The sequence below is a fragment of the Ranitomeya imitator genome, chromosome 4, assembly GCF_032444005.1.
Source record: "Ranitomeya imitator isolate aRanImi1 chromosome 4, aRanImi1.pri, whole genome shotgun sequence".
In the NCBI taxonomy this organism is placed as follows: Eukaryota; Metazoa; Chordata; class Amphibia; order Anura; family Dendrobatidae; genus Ranitomeya; species Ranitomeya imitator.
The window spans coordinates 464,528,742-464,551,685 of NC_091285.1; the positions used below are offsets into that span (position 1 = coordinate 464,528,742).

Here is a 22,944-nt window from a genome sequence, read left to right on the forward strand (position 1 = left end):
TCTAGAGGAGTTAAGGGATGATATCTGCAGCTGTTCATAGATGACTATGTGTTAATAAAAAATTCAAGATGCATATTATAAATCTATAGAGTCGGAAATGTAATCAATGTAATGCAGTTTCCCCATTGTGAAGGATATATATGAGTGGAGTACTCCTACTGATTGCAAACAAAGAGATAAAATTGCATTAGCCATAAACCACAAAGATGAAGTAAAAGATGAAGTTTATTCAATAAAGTACAAAAAATATCAAATGGCAAACAAAAGGTCTTAAAGCAAAGGAGGAACAAATGGTAGGGGGAAATATCATGAAAATGTCATATGGGATCAGAATTACCATATAGTAATAAGATGTATAGAGGTGATCGGTGGTGAGTGTGAACTCAGCACAGTTGTGCTTTTCTCTGCAGCGCAGGATGTCTCATTTCTACTGTAGGCTTTAGGCTGTGTGCACACGTTGCATTTTTTTCGCGTTTTTTCCCGATAAAAATGCTATAAAACCGCAAAAAAAAGCATACAATAAGCATCCCATCATTTAGAATGAATTCCGCATGTTTTGTGCACATGATGCGTTTTTTTCCGCGAAAAAAACGCATCGTGGTAAAAAACGCAGCATGTTCATTAATTTTGCGTTTTTTTTGCGGATTTCCCACTACAAAATGAATTGGGAAGTGTCCAGAAAAAACCGCGGCAAAACCGCAGCAAAAACGCATGTGGTTTTCTTGCGGATTTCTTGCAGAAAATGTCCGGTTTTTCTCAGGAATTTTCTGCGAGAAATCCTGAACGTGTGCACATAGCCTTACTGCCCGTACAGCATACAGCGATTATTATTCATCATTGATCCACCTCATGTTCTGAGGAAGGCCAATTAGGCCGAAACGTCAAGGCTTTTTTTTATGTGGATCCTTCAGTTTTTTCTATTTGTGCAATAAATATATTATTACAGCATTGAAAAGGTGTGCCAAGTTCCATTTGACCTCTAATGGTTGTCACTGCCAGATTGCTATAAGCACCGCCTGGTGGTCGGCGCTCATAGCAAGTGAGTAATTCTGCTACATACAGGCGATCTGATTATCGCCTGTATGTAGCAGAGCTGATCAGGTTATGGCAGCTCCTAGTCTCCCATGGAGACCATTGAAGCATGCCAAAAGTTCAAAAAATGTTTTTAAAAATATTAAAAAAATAAAAATATAAAAGTTCAAATCACCCCCCTTTCGCCTACTCAAAATAAAATAAAAAAATCAAACATACACATATTTGGTATCGCCGAGTTCAGAATTGCCCGATCTATCAATAAAAAAAGGATTAACCTGGTCGCTAAACGGCATAGTGAAAAAAAAAATCAAAACGCCAGAATTACGTTTTTTGGTCGCCACGACATTGCATTAAAGTGCAATAACGGGCGATCAAAAGATAGTATCTGCAGCAATATGGTATCAATAAAAATGACAGCTTAGCATGCAAAAAAAAGCCCTCATCCAACCTGAGATCACGAAAAGTGGAGACGCTACGGGTATTGGAAAATGGCGCAATTTTTTTTTAACTAAGTTTGGATTTTTTTTCACCACTTAGATAAAGAAGAACCTATGCATGTTTTGTGTCTATCAACTCGTAATGACCAGGAGAATCATAATAACGGGTGAACAAAGTGAAAAAAGCAAAACAAAGAACCACTGTGGGATTGCACTTTTTTTGCAATTTCACCGCACTTGGATTTTTTTTCCCGTTTTCCAGTACACAATATGATAAAACCAATGGTGTTGTTCAAAAGTTCATCTCATCCCAAAAAAACAAGCCACCACATGGCCAACCTGACCAAAAAATAAAAAAGTTATAGTTCTTGGAAGAAGAGGAGCAAAAAACAAAAATACCTCCGGTCATGAAGGGGTTAAAAAACAAGCATCCGTCTAATGTGGGAGAGCTGAGGAAGATCTTAGGATTCTTCTCCTATTACAGAAGTTACATAAAGAACTTTTCCTGGATTGCCTCTTCATTATACCACCTCTTGGGGGAAAAAACAAATCCAGCCACATCATTGGAGAAGAAAAGGAACACGGGCAGGATTCGGTCTAAAGAAAAAAACAAAGTTTCTGCTCAGCAACCAATTAGCTGGATGTCAGATCCCCAGTAGATACAGGAAGAAAAAGTGGATTACCTTGTAAAACCACCCATAATGGGATATCCTGACTTCTACCAACCATTTGTCCTACATTGTGATGCTTCTCAAGTGGGAATTGCAGTTGCCCTGCATCAGCATCAAGATGTTAAATTGAGAATCATTGTCTACGGTTCCAGAATGCTGACAGAGGCAGTGAAGAATTACCATCTCCATTCTGGAAAACTGAAATTCCTGGCATTGAAATGGGCTATCTGTGAAAGATTTAGAGATTATTTCTATTACAGCAAAGGGTTTGAGGTATGCACTGACAACAACCCTCTGACCTACAGTATGTCCTCACTAAAGCCAAACTGAATACTACAGGTCAGAGATGGGTAGCTGATTTAAACTTTAGTGTCAAGTACAGGCCAGGAAAATGCAATGCAGATGCAGACAGATTTTCAAGAATACCGTTAGAGCCTTAAGAGTTCAAGTAAGAGTGCTCCAAAGAATGTAGTCTAGTAGCTGTTGTGAGCACCACACAAGAAGTACAAGCTCAGCATTAGGAATGCACACCGCTGTGGTGTCCATTGACGGTGGCAACTACCGTGAAAGCACAGGAACAAGATAACCCCATGCCCATTCAACAGTTATCAAAAGAAACAATTCAGAAAGCACAATGGGAAGATCAAATAATTTGCAGAATTCTACCTTATGTGGAACAAAATCGGTTCCTGAGGAAGCGAGCGAGTTACGGATTCACCAGCAGTAGCTGTCTTAAGAATGGGCGAAGCTCTTCCTCAGAACAAACAGTATCCTGTATCACAAAAGAGGACAGTAACAACAGTTATTAATACCTGGAATATATCATTGATTGGTCTTCAAAGAACTCCAAAAAGACATGGGACATCTCGGAGTAGAAAGGACTACAAACTTGGTTCGTGAATGTTTCTTCTGGCTGTACATGCAAAGAGATATGGAGAGGTTTGTGACCATAGAGTGTGGTTGTTTGAAAGGCTAGAGTCCTAACACACCAACCTGAGCACCTATTGACAACATCCAAAGGACCTACCCATTTGACATGGTTTCAATAGGCTTCCTGCATCTCGAGACATGCAAAGGTGGATATGAATACATCTTAGTGATAATGGACCATTTTACTCTATTTGCTCAAGCATATGCTACCACCAATAAGTCTGGTAAGACAGCAATAGAGAAGATTTTCAATGACTTCGCTCTGAAGTTTGGGTTCCCAACAAGACTACATCATGACCAGGGGAGAGAATTTGAGAACCAGCTCTTTGCCAAGTTAGGGAAATTCTGTAGGATCCAAAGATCTCACACTACACCCTATCATACTGAAGGCAATGGACAAGTGTAACATTTATACTGTATGTTACTGTCAATGTTGTGAACTTTAATAGAAGACGAGAAGAAGGATTGGAAGAGTTCTGTATCAAAAGAGATGCATGCCTACCATTGTACCAAGAGCGAAACAATGGGTTATTCACCATTATTCCTGTTGTTTGGTCATTCTCAAGGACTACCAATCGATATAATGCTCTACACTTCAGTTCCAAAGACTTAAAAGACGTACCCTGACTATGTTTGGAAATGGAAAGAAAGTATGTCAGACGTATACGACATAGCATCAAAAGTGGTCGCAGAAGGGCAAAACAAGAGCAAAACATACTATGATCAGAAACGTAATGGAGCGGGACTGATACCTTGGAAGTCCTGTTCTATTCAAAAATGTATGTGAGAAAGGTGGTCCAGGAAAACTTTGTTCGTACTGGAAGACAAGTTGTATGTGGTCATCAAGAGGAAGTCTGACAACAGCCCAGTTTATGAAATCAGTCTGGAAATGGGAGACAACAAAACGAGAATTGTACATCGGAACTTGCTACTACCATGTGATTATCTCCCACCACAACAAGACATCCTGGAGGTTCATTTCAGATCTGACGATCAAACAACAGTTGCCGAAGATATCGATAGGAACCTAGGGTAAGAAGAATCACCGGACCATACAAAAATGGATGATACTTTACAAACCATTCTATGGACCTGGTAAACAAACCCGGGTGGTACCTCTTAGTTATGTACTTTACATAAGACTTTACCTGAGTGAATAGACCCTGATTTAACTTAAACTACAGGACTTTGTAATAACAAAGAATGATAAAAGTACTTGAGAATAGTTAGCCATAGCTATTTGAAGACAGACGAAAAGCTTCAACTGAAGAGATGCTGATTGTTCAAGTTTTGTTTATTTCTTGGAGGAGATCTACAGGCAAGTGTTAGTTAGGATCAGATTGTTGTTAATGCTTTAAATTGAATGCATGCTGGATGCTAAAATGAAACGTAATCATGAGGCAGAGGCTGTGCATTCCCCCACCACCCCATCCTCAATTCATTATCATTTGCTGTCCTCCACACCCCCATCCTCAAGTCATCAACATTTGCTGTTCTTCACCCCCCCACCCTCAGTTCAACATAATTTGCTGTCCCCCACCTCCCCAGTCTCAATTCATTAACATTTCCTCTCCCCACTTTGAATACATCATCATTTACTATTCCCACTCTCAATTCATCATTTTCTCTCCCCACCCCAACCTGCAATTCATCATTTGCTGTCCTACACCCCTACCATCATCATTATTTGCTCTCCCTTGCCCTCAATATAGCATCCTTTGCTCTCCCCAACCCCCATTTAATTAGTTTTATGAAAAAAAAAGTTTTTCATAAGTACCTCTCCATGCAATCCTCTGCAACTCCACTTCTGATAGTCAGCACGTACTTGTCAGCCAACGCCAGCTGCAGCTTGTCACATAAAAGGCAGAGGGAGCTCTGCTGCCATTTTGTTTTGTTGCACCACCCTTGGTGTCGCACAATACATTATAATGATGGCAATCTGGCCATGACTTCCCCCCAGAGGGTTGAGCCCCTGGCGATAGCCCAGATTGCCCTCTTTACATTCCACCTATGCCTACAGCCATACATTTATGGTTGCAACTATAGACTAAAATTCTTTGGTATTTTCTGTTATTACTCCTTTTTATTTTATTTTAAATTTTATTGAAAGAACTGTACCTTTTATTTTAAAGCTTAAAACTGAAATAAGTTTGGTTCTTGTGTGTTCTAATCAATCCACAGCCTTTTGGATAGAGTTTGTCCTTTTGACTTTTGGACAGAAGTGTGTGTTTTGGGGAACCATGAACACATTTGTTTGAGTGGTGGCACTATGTTGTGTATCTAGTGTGTGTAGACTTTAGTGGGGTGTGATTTGTGATCACTTTGCATCCAGAATGGAAGGTAAGTGGAAGATTAAGTGAATGGAAATTAACTCCTTGCAGTCGTACCCACCTCACGTGTAAGACATTGTATACGTGACAAGCTGTTAATATATATTCGTCAACCATACATAAATCTTTGTGCTATCTATATTGCCTTGTTAGAGCTTGTTGTGACTTATAACAGGCATGATATATATGACTTTATACTACTATTCATACATTGAATTGAGAAGAGCATTTAAACTCCTCACCTTTAAAAGTGTCAATAATCTAAAAACACTTAAGATTCTCTATTCAAGTCCAAAGAAATACATTTTTGTCCACAAAGGTGTGACCTTTTTCAAAGAAATACATCTATTCCAGGGTGCTGTACTGTTCAGATAAGATAGCATAGGTGGAGGGGATTGTATAATAAAACATATTCATCACTCCTACTGGTTATCTGAGGAATACATGTGGCCAGGATAATGAACACATCAAAAACATGTTGATTCTGCACAATTTAGTACATCAAAGGCTGCAACAAACCATGGAGAGCTGCCAGCCTGCAAAGAAAATGTATATCTTAAGTTATTGGAATATCCATGTTTAAGAAATTAATTCAGATAATTGAGACATTATCATTTCCATGGTGGCTTTTAAGTTACTACTGCCATGAAAATGAATGTGTTTGACTTGTAGTGGTAATGGGACTTGACAAAGGGTTTTGGAGAGTCATTTCACAAAACACCTTTTTAAAATCCACCTCTCGCCCCTATGATTGGTCCCCCTCCCCTCAATTCATACTACAAATAAAGTGGTTATAGACCGTGATATGGAATGAATTGGTTACAGCAGTCTTAAATAAAGATATAACATAGAATAACCACATGAATAGCAATATCTTCCCAAATATCCCATACAATGGAAGGGGAATGGTCCTCGAAGTCCCATATGTCTGACGAGACCACTAAATGCATAATGGATGCTTAGGTCACATTACCTGTAGCCGATATGATGACAAGTACACGGAGGCACCATGTAAAACAACTTGGAATATTAACATTACCACTACCCGTGAGCCCCTCTCAAAGGCCCCCCTTTTTGCGGATGTTCCACTGCCCACCATGACTAAATTAAGTTCACTTGGGGGATCCAGAGCCTGCTGGCTCCCCCATACCATCCCTTATAAGCATATTTCCAACTTCGATCAACCATAGCTTTGCCCCAAGTAACCAAACTAATTAAAATCGAAAAATAAGTGGGAGGGTAGGTGTGTGGTATATATGCGTTCGTCAATGGCACTTGGGAGTGGCCAGTGATAGTTCTACTTCCTGATTTGGTGGTGAAGGAGAAAGTTCAGTGTTTTGAGATGGTAGTTGGAGAGATTTTCTGGAGATTGCTACATGGAGTTGGTTTGTATGTTTTTTCTTACCTCTCACATTTGGTTTCCCTTCCTATTCCTGCTCTGTTTCCCACTGTATGTCTGGCTAGTGTTTTCCTATACACTTCAGCCCATCACCTCCCTGGGTGGGGGAGGAATCAGATAAGGGTAAGTTAGGAGCATAGATAAGTACGAGAACGTGACGTTTCCACCTTCAGGAGTAATCCGGGGGACAGGGATAGACTAGGGTGTCCCTAGGTCGAGGGATCAGGTAGGTGCCCACAGCCCCTACTCACTACTTTGCTTTATCACTGGTAGAGCAGCTACAATAACTCTGCCTGGAGGTGGCAGACTTTTGCTCTATGGCTTTACTACACCCATCGATTCCAGGCTTAGGACTCATGGCTCCCAGGCAATCCCTTGTGGAGCCCAAGATTGCTTTGGTGAATAGGTTCTATGGGGGTCAGGATAAGTTTGTAATTTTCAGGGAGCCTGCCAACTTCATTTTAGATTACGCTCGCATTCCTCGGGTACCAAGGAGCAACGGGTGGGGATTGTAATCTCTCATCTCTATAGTGATCCTTAAGCCCGAGTATTTTCTCTCAAATCTGCTCTTTCAACAGTAATCATTCTTCAGGAGTACCTGATAAGGAACGGTTTTCTTTGTCCATTACATCAATGTGGTAAGGGGTTCTTAATAATTTGAGAAAGATGGGGTCCAAATTCCTCTAAACCATCTCCACCACCACCTTCCCCTGTCATTGTTGATGGGAATCTGGAATTCCAAATTGCGAAGATTATTGATTCTCGCTTGGTATGCTGACCTCTTCAATGTTTGGTTCATTTGAAGGTTTACGATCCTAAGGAGAGATTGTGGCTGCCAGCCCCTGATGTTCATGCGATCAGTTTGGTCTGGTCTTTCCACACTTCACACCCAGATAAACAAAGATTGCAGTGACTAGTTACTTGAACTCCTTCTCTTATTAGAACTGCCATTAAACAGTGTAGGTTTCCTCACTGTCACCGTCATGGTAAGGATTAATCAGTTTAGTTTATCTCCTGGAGCTCTCCATCCTGAATTGTCTCAGCTGTTCTGGGTTGGCAAGTATATATGCCTGCCACTGGCACTTGCAAGTTGCCAGTGATAGTTTTACTTCCTGGTTTGGTGATGGAGAAAGTCCCATGTTTGGAGTTGGAAGTTGGAGAGTTTTTCTGTAGACTGCTGTGTGGAGTTGGTTTGTGTGCTTTTCCTTGTCCCCTCTGAGTGTATTTATATTATTGTAATTTTCTTTAATTACTGTCTGTTAACCATGTCTGTCTGGTTAGTGTTTTCCTATACACTTCAGCCCCTCACCTTTCTGGGTAGGGGAGGGATCAGATGAGGGTAAGTTAGTAGCGTAGATATGTAGGAGAACCCAGCATCTCCAGCTTCAGGAGTAATCCGTGGGAAAAGGATAGACTAGGAACACCCCTAGTTCGAGGGATTGGGTAGGTACCCATAGTCTCTTGTCATTGCGTGACACTATCCCTGCCAGACAGAAGACATATCCTGTAAATATGAACCAAATGTCTAAGATAGAATAACCCCTCACATGTCACCCCTCAGGACAGCAAGCGCGCCTCACACGCTGACGCAACCTGAGACAGATATCCTTGAAAAAGGCTCAAATGCTGAAAGGTGGAAATAATTTTCTAATTTTTCATACAGTGGGGCAAAAAAGTATTTAGTCAGTCAGCAATAGTGCAAGTTCCACCACTTAAAAAGATGAGAGGCGTCTGTAATTTACATCATAGGTAGACCTCAACTATGGGAGACAAACTGAGAAAAAAAAATCCAGAAAATCACATTGTCTGTTTTTTAACATTTTATTTGCATATTATGGTGGAAAATAAGTATTTGGTCAGAAACAAAATTTCATCTCAATACTTTGTAATATATCCTTTGTTGGCAATGACAGAGGTCAAACGTTTTCTGTAAGTCTTCACAAGGTTGCCACACACTGTTGTTGGTATGTTGGCCCATTCCTCCATGCAGATCTCCTCTAGAGCAGTGATGTTTTTGGTTTTTCGCTTGGCAACACGGACTTTCAACTCCCTCCAAAGGTTTTCTATAGGGTTGAGATCTGGAGACTGGCTAGGCCACTCCAGGACCTTGAAATGCTTCTTACGAAGCCACTCCTTCATTGCCCTGGCAGTGTGCTTTGGATCATTGTCATGTTGAAAGACCCAGCCACGTTTCATCTTCAATGCCCTTGCTGATGGAAGAGGGTTTGCACTCAAAATCTCACGATACATGGCCCCATTCATTCTTTCATGTACCCGGATCAGTCGTCCTGGCCCCTTTGCAGAGAAACAGCCCCAAAGCATGATGTTTCCACCAACATGCTTTACAGTAGGTATGGTGTTTGATGGATGCAACTCAGTATTCTTTTTCCTCCAAACACGACAAGTTGTGTTTCTACCAAACAGTTCCAGTTTGGTTTCATCAGACCATAGGACATTCTCCCAAAACTCCTCTGGATCATCCAAATGCTCTCTAGCAAACTAAAGACGGGCCCGGACATGTACTGGCTCAAGCAGTGGGACACGTCTGGCACTGCAGGATCTGAGTCCATGGTGGCGTAGTGTGTTACTTATGGTAGGCCTTGTTACATTGGTCCCAGCTCTCTGCAGTTCATTCACTAGGTCCCCCCGCGTGGTTCTGGGATTTTTGCTCACCGTTCTTGTGATCATTCTGACCCCACGGGGTGGGATTTTGCGTGGAGCCCCAGATCGAGGGAGATTATCAGTGGTCTTGTATGTCTTCCATTTTCTAATTATTGCTCCCACTGTTGATTTCTTCACTCCAAGCTGGTTGGCTATTGCAGATTCAGTCTTCCCAGCCTGGTGCAGGGCTACAATTTTGTTTCTGGTGTCCTTCGACAGCTCTTTGGTCTTCACCATAGTGGAGTTTGGAGTCAGACTGTTTGAGGGTGTGCCCAGGTGTCTTTTTATACTGATAACAAGTTTAAACAGGTGCCATTACTACAGGTAATGAGTGGAGGAAAGAGGAGACTCTTAAAGAAGAAGTTACAGGTCTGTGAGAGCCAGAAATCTTGATTGTTTGTTTCTGACCAAATACTTATTTTCCACCATAATATGCAAAAAAAATGATAAAAAAACAGACAATGTGATTTTCTGGATTTTTTTTTCTCAGTTTGTCTCCCATAGTTGAGGTCTACCTATGATGTAAATTACAGACGCCTCTCATCTTTTTAAGTGGCGGAACTTGCACTATTGCTGACTGACTAAATACTTTTTTGCCCCACTGTATGTTGGCTGTGAATTTAAAGTCTTGACTCTATTCAACTATACATGAAGTGCCATGTTTTGAGTGCCAAAGGTCACTTTGAGAGTTTACTATTACTAGTCCTTCAGAGTACCCACATCTATACACAGGAGTGTGAAAACCTCTGACTTTTTCTATTGAAATATGGTGTGTCAATGGACGACACCTGGTAGACTACACAGAAAACCACTGCTGCCACCAATTGTCAAAGATCACAGCCAGGGTATTAACGCTGAACCACCCTGTTTTTTTGTTGTTGTCAGGAGCAGCTATCTGCTGCCCCCTATTGTCTGGACAATTACGCGATTGACCGACAATTAATGTAGGGAACCATAGTCTGTTTCCACTAATAGTCCGGTTATTGGGAAATTAACAGTGAGCATGTGGTAGATACACCTCCAATTCCAATGCATGAAATGTATGTATATACTCCTGGTATGGTCACTGTTAACTTCATGATAACCCAACAACTACTCTCTGCAACCACCAGTCATTTATACAAGCTGACTGGGTGCCTGACAGGTAGCAAAATGGCTTTGAGGAATGTGGTTTACAGAATAAAAGGAACGGAAATATTTCATTGTATATTTAATCCAGAATGATAGGCAGTGTTTATAAAAATATTCAAAAGATTTTACTTCTGGGATAAAACAATACAGCATGTACAGTTACATAAAATGAAAACAAATAACAGAAGAAACTACGCTGATCACAGGAATGATTCAGCTTAGCAAAGGAGAGCACTTCGATTGGAAATGTACGATGAACGGGAAGCATGCATACACCAATATGTATCTCTCTACAGGGACATACATCATAAATCGCCTTGACCTTTTATTAGAACCTGACTTATACCCCCCCCCTTGCTGAGCTCATGTGGGCCATGCTGTGGGATGCTCTCAGCCCTTTAGGATTTAATGAAATTCCCAACATTAACAGTATCTTCAGTCCTGATGATCACATAAGTTTGAGATTGCCACCATATTTTTTATCTGGATTTTACCTTTTCAAGGATAGTAAACTTGTTATGGCAGGTGTCAGCAATCTGACCATTATTGATTTGGGGCTATATGCAGGTGTCACATTTATGAAAAAATATGCATATTCTTCCCCGATTAGACCTGAAGTTGAAGATGTATGTCTCATCAATATTGGATCTATCCAAACTCCAATATTCATAACTTTCCACCTGTGCCCCTGTGTCTGGTTGCAAATGTAACTTTTCAACTGAAGGGAACAATATTTTCCTTTCACCTCAGGATTTCTTTCCTGGGGACAAAGGACACTTTTTCACTTCTCTATCTATATGTAAACACATGTCTCTTTTGTTATTTGGACCTCAAGAAAGATCTTTCCTGTCTACCTGTACTCTGTATTGAGTCTGGGCTTCAAAAAGAACTTGAATGGTTAAATATTCATATCTTAATTGATTCTCACCCCCTGGCTATACATAAATTACCTATTTCTCTACTTCCATCAAGCAATTCTACTGAAAATTCTGTGTGAGAGAGGATGAGAGGCTGAATACAGCCTCGCTAGAGTGGTATAAATGGATTTTTATGTTTTCTATGACATGGTGTATGTTTGCAATTTGAATGATCATATCATTTAAACCAAATTTGCGAATAAACCTAAAATACAAATGTAATGGATATAAGTAATCATATATTCAATAAAAATTAATATAGCTTTTATTAATTACCATTAAAATACGTGTAAAGGATAGTGGAATACATAGACACATGGAAGAAATGGCTGGTGAGCCAGAATAGCATTAAAAATGTAAATGGCAAATAAATAATTTCAAGCATATGATGACAAAAGTAAAGACAAAAAAATGGCAAAAATAACAATTAGAAACAGGGTGACTCCAGAGGAAGCTTTTGAGAAACGCGAGTCGGGTGTATGGTGGGTAAGCCACCATTATACTTTCTTTTTCTAGTATCATTGGAATCTGTTTTCTATTCATGGTGACTTTTAGTCACATTTAAATTTACGTTGTATGGTATTGGTATTTTTGTCATTTTTAGTCTTTAATTTTGTCCTCATATGTTTGAGGTGATTCCTGTACCACATATGTATTTTTTGTATGCAATTCTGGCTTTTTTAAAGTGTCTGTGTATTATGGCATCCTTTTTATGTCTTTTAGTAGTACTCAATAAAGTTACGGTATATGCATTTTTTATTGAATATGTCACTACTTAAGTGAGTAAAATAAATGCATAAATAAGTACTTACAGTGAGGAGCAAAAGGGTAACAATGTTTAGAACTTTTGACTTTCAGGCTCCGTATCTCACCATGCACTACAGCTTCAAACATGCGACTACCATCATTTTATAGACAATTATTATTATTATTTTTTATTTATAGAGCACCATTGATTCCATGGTGCCGTACATGAAAAGGGGTTTTACAGATATCACTTACAGTAAGCAACTAACAATGATAGACTGTTACAGAGGAAAGAGGACCCTGCCCTTGCGGGCTTAAATTCCACAGGATGGTGGGGAAGAGGACAGTAGGTTGGGAGGTTGCAGTAGCTCCTGTATTGGTGAGGCGGTAGCTCCGGTAGTGGTGTGAAGGCAGCGGGGTAATGGCGGGCTGTAAGCTTTCTTGAATAGGTGGGTTTTCAGGTTCTGTCTGAAGGATCCAAATGTGGTTGATAGTCGGATGTGTTGGGGCACAGAATTCCAGAGGATGGGGGATGTTCAGGAGAAGTCTTGGAGGTGACCAGGTTATGAGCGAATATGTGTGTAGGAGAGAAGGAGGTCTTGGGAGGACCAGAGTTAGTAATTCAAATTGGATATGCTGAGGGAATGGGAGCCAGTGAAGAGATTTACAGAGGGAAGAAGCGGAGGAGTAGCGAGGAGAGAGATGAATTAGTCAGGCAGCAGAGTTGAGGATGGACTGGAGAGATGCGAGAGTGTTAGCAGGGAGGCCACAGAAAAGAATGTTGCAGTAGTCGAGGAGGGAGATGATGAGGGCATGCACAAGCATTTTAGTAGATTGAGGGTTGAGGAAAGGACGGATTCTGGAAATATTTTTGAGCTGGAGGGACAGGAGGTGGAAAGAGCTTGGATGTGCAGTTTGAAGGACTGGACAGAGTCAAGGGTTACACCTGGGCAGCGGACTATCGGTGCCAGGTAAAGCATGATGTTGTTTATTGCCAATCATCTTGGCTATCTCATAAATAAATTTGGCTTGCAACTCATTTGCATATGATTAGTTATGCAGATTCATGTCATGTCACTGCATTGTTACTATATTGCTCCTGTGGTGGAAAAATATTTTTCTTTCTGTATACTACAAAATACAACCTTTTCTCACATTCCATAATAACTCAGTGTGTTATTAGGTTGAATCCTAAGTGAAAGGTCACTGGTTTTAATTAAAGAGCAGCCATGAAGAAGATTTCCCAAGAAAAGAGAAACATCTTTCAGTTCATCGATAGCCATATCTTATCCAAGAAAATTGCTAAACAGCATTATATGAGTGCCATGACAGTGGAAGACTATGAAATGAAGTCCATCCATCCATTCAAAAGCCAAGAAGTGGATGTCCAGGCAAAATATCGGAGTCAAAAAGTCAGCTCATCACAAGGTCTTTCAGTTCTGGCATGAAAACACAGCAGTGGAGGTGGCTCGTATTCTTTGTAATAGTGAGATTACAGACATCCATGCAAGCACCGTGTGAAGCACATTACATAAGTCTGGAATGTTGGTCTAAAAAAGGTGAAGAAGCCTCAACTTCAATATCGTAATAAGAAACATCATCTCGAGTTTGCAAAAAAGTACCAAAAGTGGACAGTAGAAGATTGGAAACAGGTGATTTGGAGCATTGAGACGAAAGTCAAAAGACTTTGCCCTGATGTATGCAAATGGATCTTGAAGAAACAAGACATACAGGGGCTAACTGATTCAGAAATTGAAGGAACTGTTAAGTTCGGTTTAGGAAGCCTTATGATATGGGGTTGTTTCACAGCTAAAGGCGTTGGATACTTGACCAGGATTGATTATGGTCTCAATGCTGAGCTTTATGTGAGTACCCCACAAGACAAGTTACTTCTTACACTCGAGTACCATGGGTTTGAAAAGGATGGCTTAGTGTTCCAGCAAGATAATGGTGAAAAGCATTTGTCGAGAAATGGTTCCATGACAATGAAATATAGGTGCTGAATTGGCCCCTACAGTCTTCAGACCTCAACACAATTGAATACTTGTGGATAGAGGTGAAGAAAAAGCTGTATATATACCCAAGTGAATCAACCAGTATTCCCAACTTTGGGAGTGTGTAGAAGTGACATAGGATCAGATTTCGGCCAACACATGCTTGAATCTGATCGAAAGCATGCTCAGAAGGATTCAGGCAGTGTTGAAAGCCCAAAGTAGATTTACAAAATAATATAAAAATAATAAAAATTAAAATTTAGATTGTTAGGATCAAAACAGTAACAATGTAGTGACATGGCAAGAATCTACATAACTAATCATACGCTAAATAGTCGCAAGTCAAATTTATGTATGAGATAGCCAAGATGATAGTCTATAAAATGTTGGTAGTCTCCAGTTCGAAGCTATAGTGGATGGTGAGATATGGAGCCTGAAAGTCAAAATTTCAAACATTGTTGCTCATCACTGCTCATTACTGTATATCCAGCACATTTGTCTTGCTGATGTTATATCTATACTTTATATGTACACTACCATTCAAAAGTTAAGGGTTACCCAGACAATTTTGTATTTTCCATGAAAACTCATATTTTTATTAATCAAATGAGTTACCAAATGAATTTAAAATCTAGTCCAGACAATGACAAGGTTCGAAAAAAAGATTTTTATTTGAAATAATAATTTTCATCTTCAAACTTTGCTTTCGTCAAAGAATGCTCCCTTTACAGCAATTACAGCATTGCAGACCTTTGGCATTCACAGATAATTTGCTGAGGTAATCTGGAGAAATTTCACCCCATGCTTCCAGAAGCCCTACCACAAGTTGGTTTGGCTTGATGGGCACTTTTTGCGTACCATACGGTCAAGCTGCACCCACAACAGCTCAATGGGGTTGAGATCTGGTGACTGCGCTGGTCACTCCATTACAGATAGAATACCAGCTGCCTGCTTCTTCCCTAAATAGTTCATGCATAATTTGGAGATGTGCTTTGGGTCATTGTCCTGTTGTAGGATGAAATTGGCTCCAATCAAGCGCTGTCCACAGGGTATTGCATGGCGTTGCAAAATGGAGTGATAGCCTTCCTTATTCAAAATCCCTTTTACCTTGTACAAATCTCCCACTTTACCAGCACCAAAGCAACCCCAGACACATTACCTCCACCATGCTTGACAGATGACGTCAGACACTCTTCCAGCATCTTTTCAATTGTTCTGCGTCGCACAAATGTTCTTCTGTGTTTTCCAAACACCTGAAACTTGGATTCATCTGTCCATAATCTTTTTTCCAATCTTTCTCTATCCAATGTCTGTGTTCTTATGCCTACAGTTAGGTCCATATATATTTGGACAAAGACAACATTTTTCTAATTTTGGTTATAGACATTACCACAATGAATTTTAAGCAAAACAATTCAGATGCAGTTGAAGTTCACACTTTCAGCTTTCATTTGAGGGTATCCACATTAAAATTGGATGAAGGGTTTAAGAGTTTCAGCTCCTTAACATGTGCCACCCTGTTTTTAAAGGGACCAAAAGTAATTGGACAATTGACTCCAAGGCTATTTCATGGACAGATGTGGGCAATCCCTTCGTTATGTCATTCTCAATTAAGCAGATAAAAGGCCTGGAGTTGATTTGAGGTGTGGTGCTTGCATTTGGAGGGTTTTGCTGTGAAGTAAACATGCGGTCAAAGGAGCTCTCCATGCAAGTGAAACAAGCCATCCTTAAGCTGCGAAAACAGAAAAAACCCAATTGAGAAATTGCTACAATATTAGGAGTGGCAAAACCTACAGTTTGGTACATCCTGAGAAAGAAAGAAAGCACTGGTGAACTCATCAATGTAAAAAGACCTGGGCGCCCACAGAAGACTACAGTAGTGGATGATCGCAGAATAATCTCCATGGTGAAGAGAAACCCCTTCACAACAGCCAACCAAGTGAATAACACTCTCCAGGATGTAGGCGTATCAATATCCAAATTTACCATAAAGAGACGACTGCATAAAAGTAAATACAGAGGGTTTACAGCACAGTGCAAGCCACTCATAAGCATCAAGAATAAAAAGGCTAGACTGGACTTTGCTAAAAAACATCTAAAATAGCCAGCACAGTTCTGGAAGAACATTCTTTGGACAGATGAAACCAAGATCAACCTCTGCCAGAATGATGGAAAGAGAAAAGTATGGCGAAGGCTTGGTACAGCTCATGATCCAAAGTATACCACATCATCTGTAAAACACGGCGGATTCAGTGTGATGGCTTGGGCATGCGTGGCTGCCAGTGGCACTGGGTCACTTGTGTTTATTGATGATGTGACACAGGACAGAAGCAGCCAAATGAATTCTGAGGTCTTCAGAGACATACTGTGTGCTCAGATCCAGCCAAATGCAGCCAAACTGATTGGTCATCGTTTCATACTACAGATGGACAATGACCCAAAACATAAAGCCAAAGCAACCCAGGAGTTTATTAAAGCAAAGAAGTGGAATATTCTTGAATGGCCAAGTCAGTCACCTGATCTCAACCCAATTGAGCATACATTTCACTTGTTAAAGTCTAAACTTCAGACAGAAAGGCCCACAAACAAACAGCAACTGAAAACCACCGCAGTGAAGACCTGGCCGAGCATCAAAAAGGAGGAAACTCAGCGTCTGGTGATGTTCATGAGTTCAAGACTGCAGGCAGTCATTGCCAACAAAGGGTTTTCAACCAACTACTAAAAATGAACATTTTATTTAAAATTATTGAATCTGTCCAATTACTTTTGGTCCCTTTAAAAACAGGGTGGCACATGTTAAGGAGCTGAAACTCCTAAACCATTCATCCAATTTTAATGTGGATACCCTCAAATGAAAGCTGAAAGTGTGAACTTCAACTGCATCTGAATTGTTTTGCTTAAAATTCATTGTGGTAATGTCTATAACCAAAAGTAGAAAAATGTTGTCTCTGTCCAAATATATATGGACCTAACTGTATATTAATCTTTTCCTTTTATTAGCCAGTCTCAGATATGGCTTTTTCTTTGCCACTCTGCCCTGAAGGCCAGCATCCCGGAGTCGCCTCTTAACTGTAGACATTGACACTGGCGTCTTGCGTGTACTATTTAATGAAGCTGCCAGTTGGGGATGTGTGAGGCATCGATTTCTCAAAGAGCAGACTCTAATGTACTTGTCTTGTTGCTCAGTTGTGCAGTGGGGCCTCCCACTTCTCTTTCTACTCTGATTAGAGCCTGTTTGTGTTCTCCTCTGAAGGGAGTAGTACACACCGTTGTAGGAAATCTTCAGTTTCTTGGCAATTTCTCGCATGGAATAGCCTTCATTACTAAGAACAAGAATAGGCTGTCGAGTTTCACATGAAAGTTCTTTTTTTCTGGTCATTTTCAGAGTTTAATGGAACCAACAAATGTAATGCTCCAGATTCAACTAGCTCAAAGGAAGGTCAGGTTTATAGGTTCTCTAATCAGCCAAACTGTTTTCAGCTATGCTATCATACTTGCACAAGGGTTTTCAAGGGTACTCTAACAATCCATTAGCCTTCTTACACAGTTAGCAAACACAAAGTACCATAAGAACACTGGAGTGATGGTTGTTGGAAATTGGCCTCTATATATCTATGAAGATATTGCATTAGAAACCAGACGTTTGCAGCTAGAATAGTCATTTACCACACTAACAATGTATAGAGTGTATTTCTGAATAATTTAATGTTAGCTTCATTGGAAAAAACTGTGCTTTTCTTTCAAAAGTAAGGAAATTTCTAAGTGACCCTAAACTTTTAAATGATAGTATACAGTTGGATCCACATTTTGCCCTGGTCCAGTGCCCTTTACTTTTATGTTGTACAAGGTGCTAATAACCTATAAAGAACCACCTTATGCTTAGGAAATGACCATTTGGCAAATGTTTGGCTGATAGCATGTACTTTGAATAGAACATTGATATAATGCTCTACTGCCATAGTGTTGCGTTGCATAGGAACAGGGGACTAAAGACTAGAGATGAGCAAACTTGATTGGAAAACGTTTACCAATCTCAAAGTCAGCACGAACATTGCACATTCAGATTCGTGTTCAGATTCCCAAGCATTTTCCACAAAATTCAGTAAATGATCGAGTTTCCACTAAGGCTGTGTTCTTACAGGCATTTCTGATTGGTGGTAACGTTACCACCGGTAAGATTGTTAACATTGCTCAGAGTGCTGTGAGGACACGCTGTCAGATGTTAGCGTGACCCCACAGCTGCTACTCTGACCCGAGTAAATCATTTCTGCTGGTCAGAGAGCCACGTTTCCCATGCTGTGAGCCCACAGCTGTGATAGGATATACAAACTTTACCTCTGGTCACTGGCGTCAGCTGATGGGACTACTACTCCCATCAGCTGACACCTGCTGATGCTAATAACAGTGAGAGTAGGCACGACCAATATCCATGGCCCCTTACCAGCCTGAGAATACCAGCCCCCAGCTCTCTGCTTTAGCTTGGCTGGTTGTCAAAAATGGAGGGGACCCCAACACCATTTTTTTTTAATTATTTATTTTAAATGATTTTAAAAAATGGCATGGAGACCCCTCTATTTTTGATAACCAGCTTTGCTAATGCTGATTGCTGAGGGTTGCAGCCCGCAGTTATCAGTTTTGCCTGGCTGGTTATCAAAAATACAGGGGACACACGCCATTTTTTTAAAAACAAATATTTATACTCCCATCAGCAGCACCTGCTCTCACTTTTATTAGCGGAATCAGGCATTGGCAGATAAGTGGTCCCATCTGCTGACACCAGTGACCGGAGGTAAACTTTTTACTTTCAATCACAACTGCAGATCATGCTATCATTTGACAGCGTCGGAACCGTGTCTCTCTGACCAGCGATAACTGTTCTGGTACCCGAACCAAACCTTTTTTGTATCTGTTTGCCATAGCCGCCTAACCTGAACATCCAGGGCTTCGCTTTTACTGTTTGTGCATGTTCCACAGTGATTATACATTTTTCAGCTAAATCTGTGGATAGTTTTCCATGTGGGAACGAAACTGTAATATTTTGTTCCCAGTATTATCTTGGTAATTTCAGAAAATCTATGGTTGATGTTAATAATAATAATAATAATAATAATAATGTTCCTCTTCGTCCTGCATTGTTGTATTTTGCCGATGGCTTATAGATATATCATGTTTTTATCACACATTATAGGACAGATGGAAGACCCTGACACTGGAGAATGTGTCGACTGCGAGACTGGATGTAAAACTTGTGAAGTAGGTAAGGCAACAAAAATAATTCAATATAAATTCAGTAACAAACATAGAGACTCTTAAGAATTAATCAATTAGTGTAAAAAATATATCCAAACCGTCAACTACAATTACAGTGTCAGGCTACATTACAGTGAGTGGGACGGTTTTTCTTCAGATCTATGTATTCCTTCAGAAAACATTTTTATTCAAAATCTATTTTCATCTCAGTAAGGCCCCTTTCACACATCAGGTTTTTGCCGTCAGGCTCAATCCGGCGAATTTTGAAAAAAACTGATCCGGCTTTTTTCTCATAGACTTGTATTATCGCCGGATTGCGCTGGATGGCCTCACATTTCATCCGTCTTTTGCCGAATCTGGCAAAAAGTGTTTGTCTGGCGTCTGGAAAAAACATGCAAAGTTAAGATTTTTGTCTGTGGCAAAAAAACGGACAGCGCCGGATCTGGCGCTCCTGGCTTTTTGCTTGAATGGAAGCCTATGGGCATCGGAAGGCGCCGGATCCGTCAGATGATGGATTCCGACGCCGGATTCTGTTTTTTTTTTTAACAGCGCATGCTCAGATTTTTTAGGATCCAATTAGCTGGATCAGCTAGTCGGATCCGTCGAAAAAACGGATCTGTCGCATCAGTTTTTCACAATCTGTGTTGGATGCGTTTTTTTCAACATTCGCTGGATTGTGCCTGACAGCAAAAACCTGATGTGTGAAAGCAGCCAAATGGCAAATATTCTTAACTGGTATACCCAGAAAGTTTTTTTTTACCCAGCTATTTTCGATATTTACCTCCCCACACACACACACTTTAATTTTCAATAATACTCTTTATGTCCCCAAAATGTATTCCAATTGTAATAATCTTTAACCACTTAATGATGTTGTCCACTATTCAAATAACCAATTCTAAATACTATATTCTCAAATGTAAAATCACAATAACAAATATTCATCTTCCACAGCGGCTCTATTCCAGCAATGTCTTTCAGGGCTCACGTGAGATATTTATGCCTCATGATCCCTGCAGTCAATTAGCAGCTAATAATGAGTTTCAATTCTCACACTTCCTTTATTCCTTGTCCAAGTAAAATAGAAGGAAAGAAGCCTATTAATGGCCACTTATTGGCTGCAGTTGTCACGTGACATAATGTTGACACTGCTTGGAATGTCACCAGGGCAGGAGATGAGTATACCGTAAGTTATTTTTTATTTTATATTGGGGAATATAGTATTTAAAACGGGTTGTCCGAGTAGTGGACGACAAACTTCAAAGACACAGCCAATTTTCTTTATTTTGCAATTTCATTTTTTTCTCTCCTTCTTCCTAAAGTCATAATTCTTTTTATTTTACTATTAACAGTCATACGAGGGCACATTTTTTTTTTCTTCAACTAGTTTTAGTTTTAAATGACATCCTTCACTTTATCATTAAATGTACTGGAAAAAATCCAAAGTGAAAACAAATGTTGAGGAAAAAAACAATTCCTCCATTATTTACTGTGTTTAATTTTTGCAGTATTCATTGTGCGGTTAAAATTAACAGGCATTATAGATTTCTGGTCAGTACGATTACGACAATACCAAATTTGTGTACATTCATTTTATTATTAGTGACTTAAAATTCTTGAACTTTGAAAAAAAATCTGTTTTGTGTTGACATTTTCTGAGACCCATAACATCTGTTTTTAATGCCTTTATAATGAATATGCATTTTTTAATGTCTTATTTTAATTTTGCCATCCAAAAATAATTTACATTTTTTATTTTTTACATATTTTTTTAAACCTTTTTTTTTTATTACACTTCTTTTTTTTAGTCCTCATAGGGAACCTGAACTTGTGATCAAAGACTTCAGTATTTTTAGATTTAGTACAAATCACAATCTCCTACTAAGTACAGCCTGTAGCTAAGCTTCACATGAGCATCAAGATGTCAGTGATGGGGTCTTTAGCTGTAACACGGCTGCCATATGGCAACCCATTGGCATCCTATGATCCCATGGCATCTACAGGTCCTTCTCAAAAAATTAGCATATAGTGTTAAATTTCATTATTTACCATAATGTAATGATTACAATTAAACTTTCATATATTATAGATTCATTATCCACCAACTGAAATGTGTCAGGTCTTTTATTGTTTTAATACTGATGATTTTGGCATACAACTCCTGATAACCCAAAAAACCTGTCTCAATAAATTAGCATATTTCACCCATCCAATCAAATAAAAGTGTTTTTTAATAACAAACAAAAAACCATCAAATAATAATGTTCAGTTATGCACTCAATACTTGGTCAGGAATCCTTTTGCAGAAATGACTGCTTCAATGCGGCGTGGCATGGAGGCAATCAGCCTGTGACACTGCTGAGATGTTATGGAGGCCCAGGATGCTTCAATAGCGGCCTTAAGCTCATCCAGAGTGTTGGGTCTTGCGTCTCTCAACTTTCTCTTCACAATATCCCACAGATTCTCTATGGGGTTCAGGTCAGGAGAGTTGGCAGGCCAATTGAGCACAGTAATACCATGGTCAGTAAACCATTTACCAGTGGTTTTGGCACTGTGAGCAAATGCCAGGTCGTGCTGAAAAATGAAATCTTCATCTCCATAAAGCATTTCAGCCGATGGAAGCATGAAGTGCTCCAAAATCTCCTGATAGCTAGCTGCATTGACCCTGCCCTTGATGAAACACAGTGGACCAACACCAGCAGCTGACATGGCACCCCACACCATCACTGACTGTGGGTACTTGACACTGGACTTCAGGCATTTTGGCATTTCCTTCTCCCCAGTCTTCCTCCAGACTCTGGCACCTTGATTTTCGAATGACATGCAAAATTTGCTTTCATCAGAAAAAAGTACTTGGGACCACTTAGCAACAGTCCAGTGCTGCTTCTCTGTAGCCCAGGTCAGGCGCCTCTGCCGCTGTTTATGGTTCAAAAGTGGCTTTACCTGGGGAATGCGGCACCTGTAGCCCATTTCCTGCACACGCCTGTGCACGGTGGCTCTGGATGTTTCCACACCAGACTCAGTCCACTGCTTTCTCAGGTTCCCCAAGGTCTGGAATCGGTCCTTCTCCACAATCTTCCTCAGGGTCCGGTCTCCTCTTCTCGTTGTACAGCGTTTTCTGCCACATTGTTTCCTTCCAACAGACTTACCATTGAGGTGCCTTGATACAGCACTCTGGGAACAGCCTATTTGTTGAGAAATTTCTTTCTGGGTCTTACCCTCTTGCTTGAGGGTGTCAATGATGGCCTTCTTGACATCTGTCAGGTCCCTAGTCTTACCCATGATGGGGGTTTTGAGTAATGAACCAGGCAGGGAGTTTATAAAAGCCTCAGGTATCTTTTGCATGTGTTTAGAGTTAATTAGTTGATTCAGAAGATTAGGGTAATAGGTCGTTTAGAGAACCTTTTCTTGATATGCTAATTTATTGAGACAGGTTTTTTGG

At 40.1% G+C, this 22,944-nt stretch overlaps 1 protein-coding gene across 1 annotated transcript in view; it reads left to right on the plus strand.

Annotated features, from left to right (window-relative positions):
- Positions 1-22,944, plus strand: part of LOC138676489 (proprotein convertase subtilisin/kexin type 5-like) — a 349,710-nt gene that overhangs the window by 40,985 nt on the left and 285,781 nt on the right. Inside the window, exon 3 of the mRNA XM_069765826.1 lies at positions 19,441-19,509. Within this exon, the coding sequence (XP_069621927.1) occupies positions 19,441-19,509 (69 nt within the window). The remainder of the gene's footprint in view (positions 1-19,440; positions 19,510-22,944) is intronic.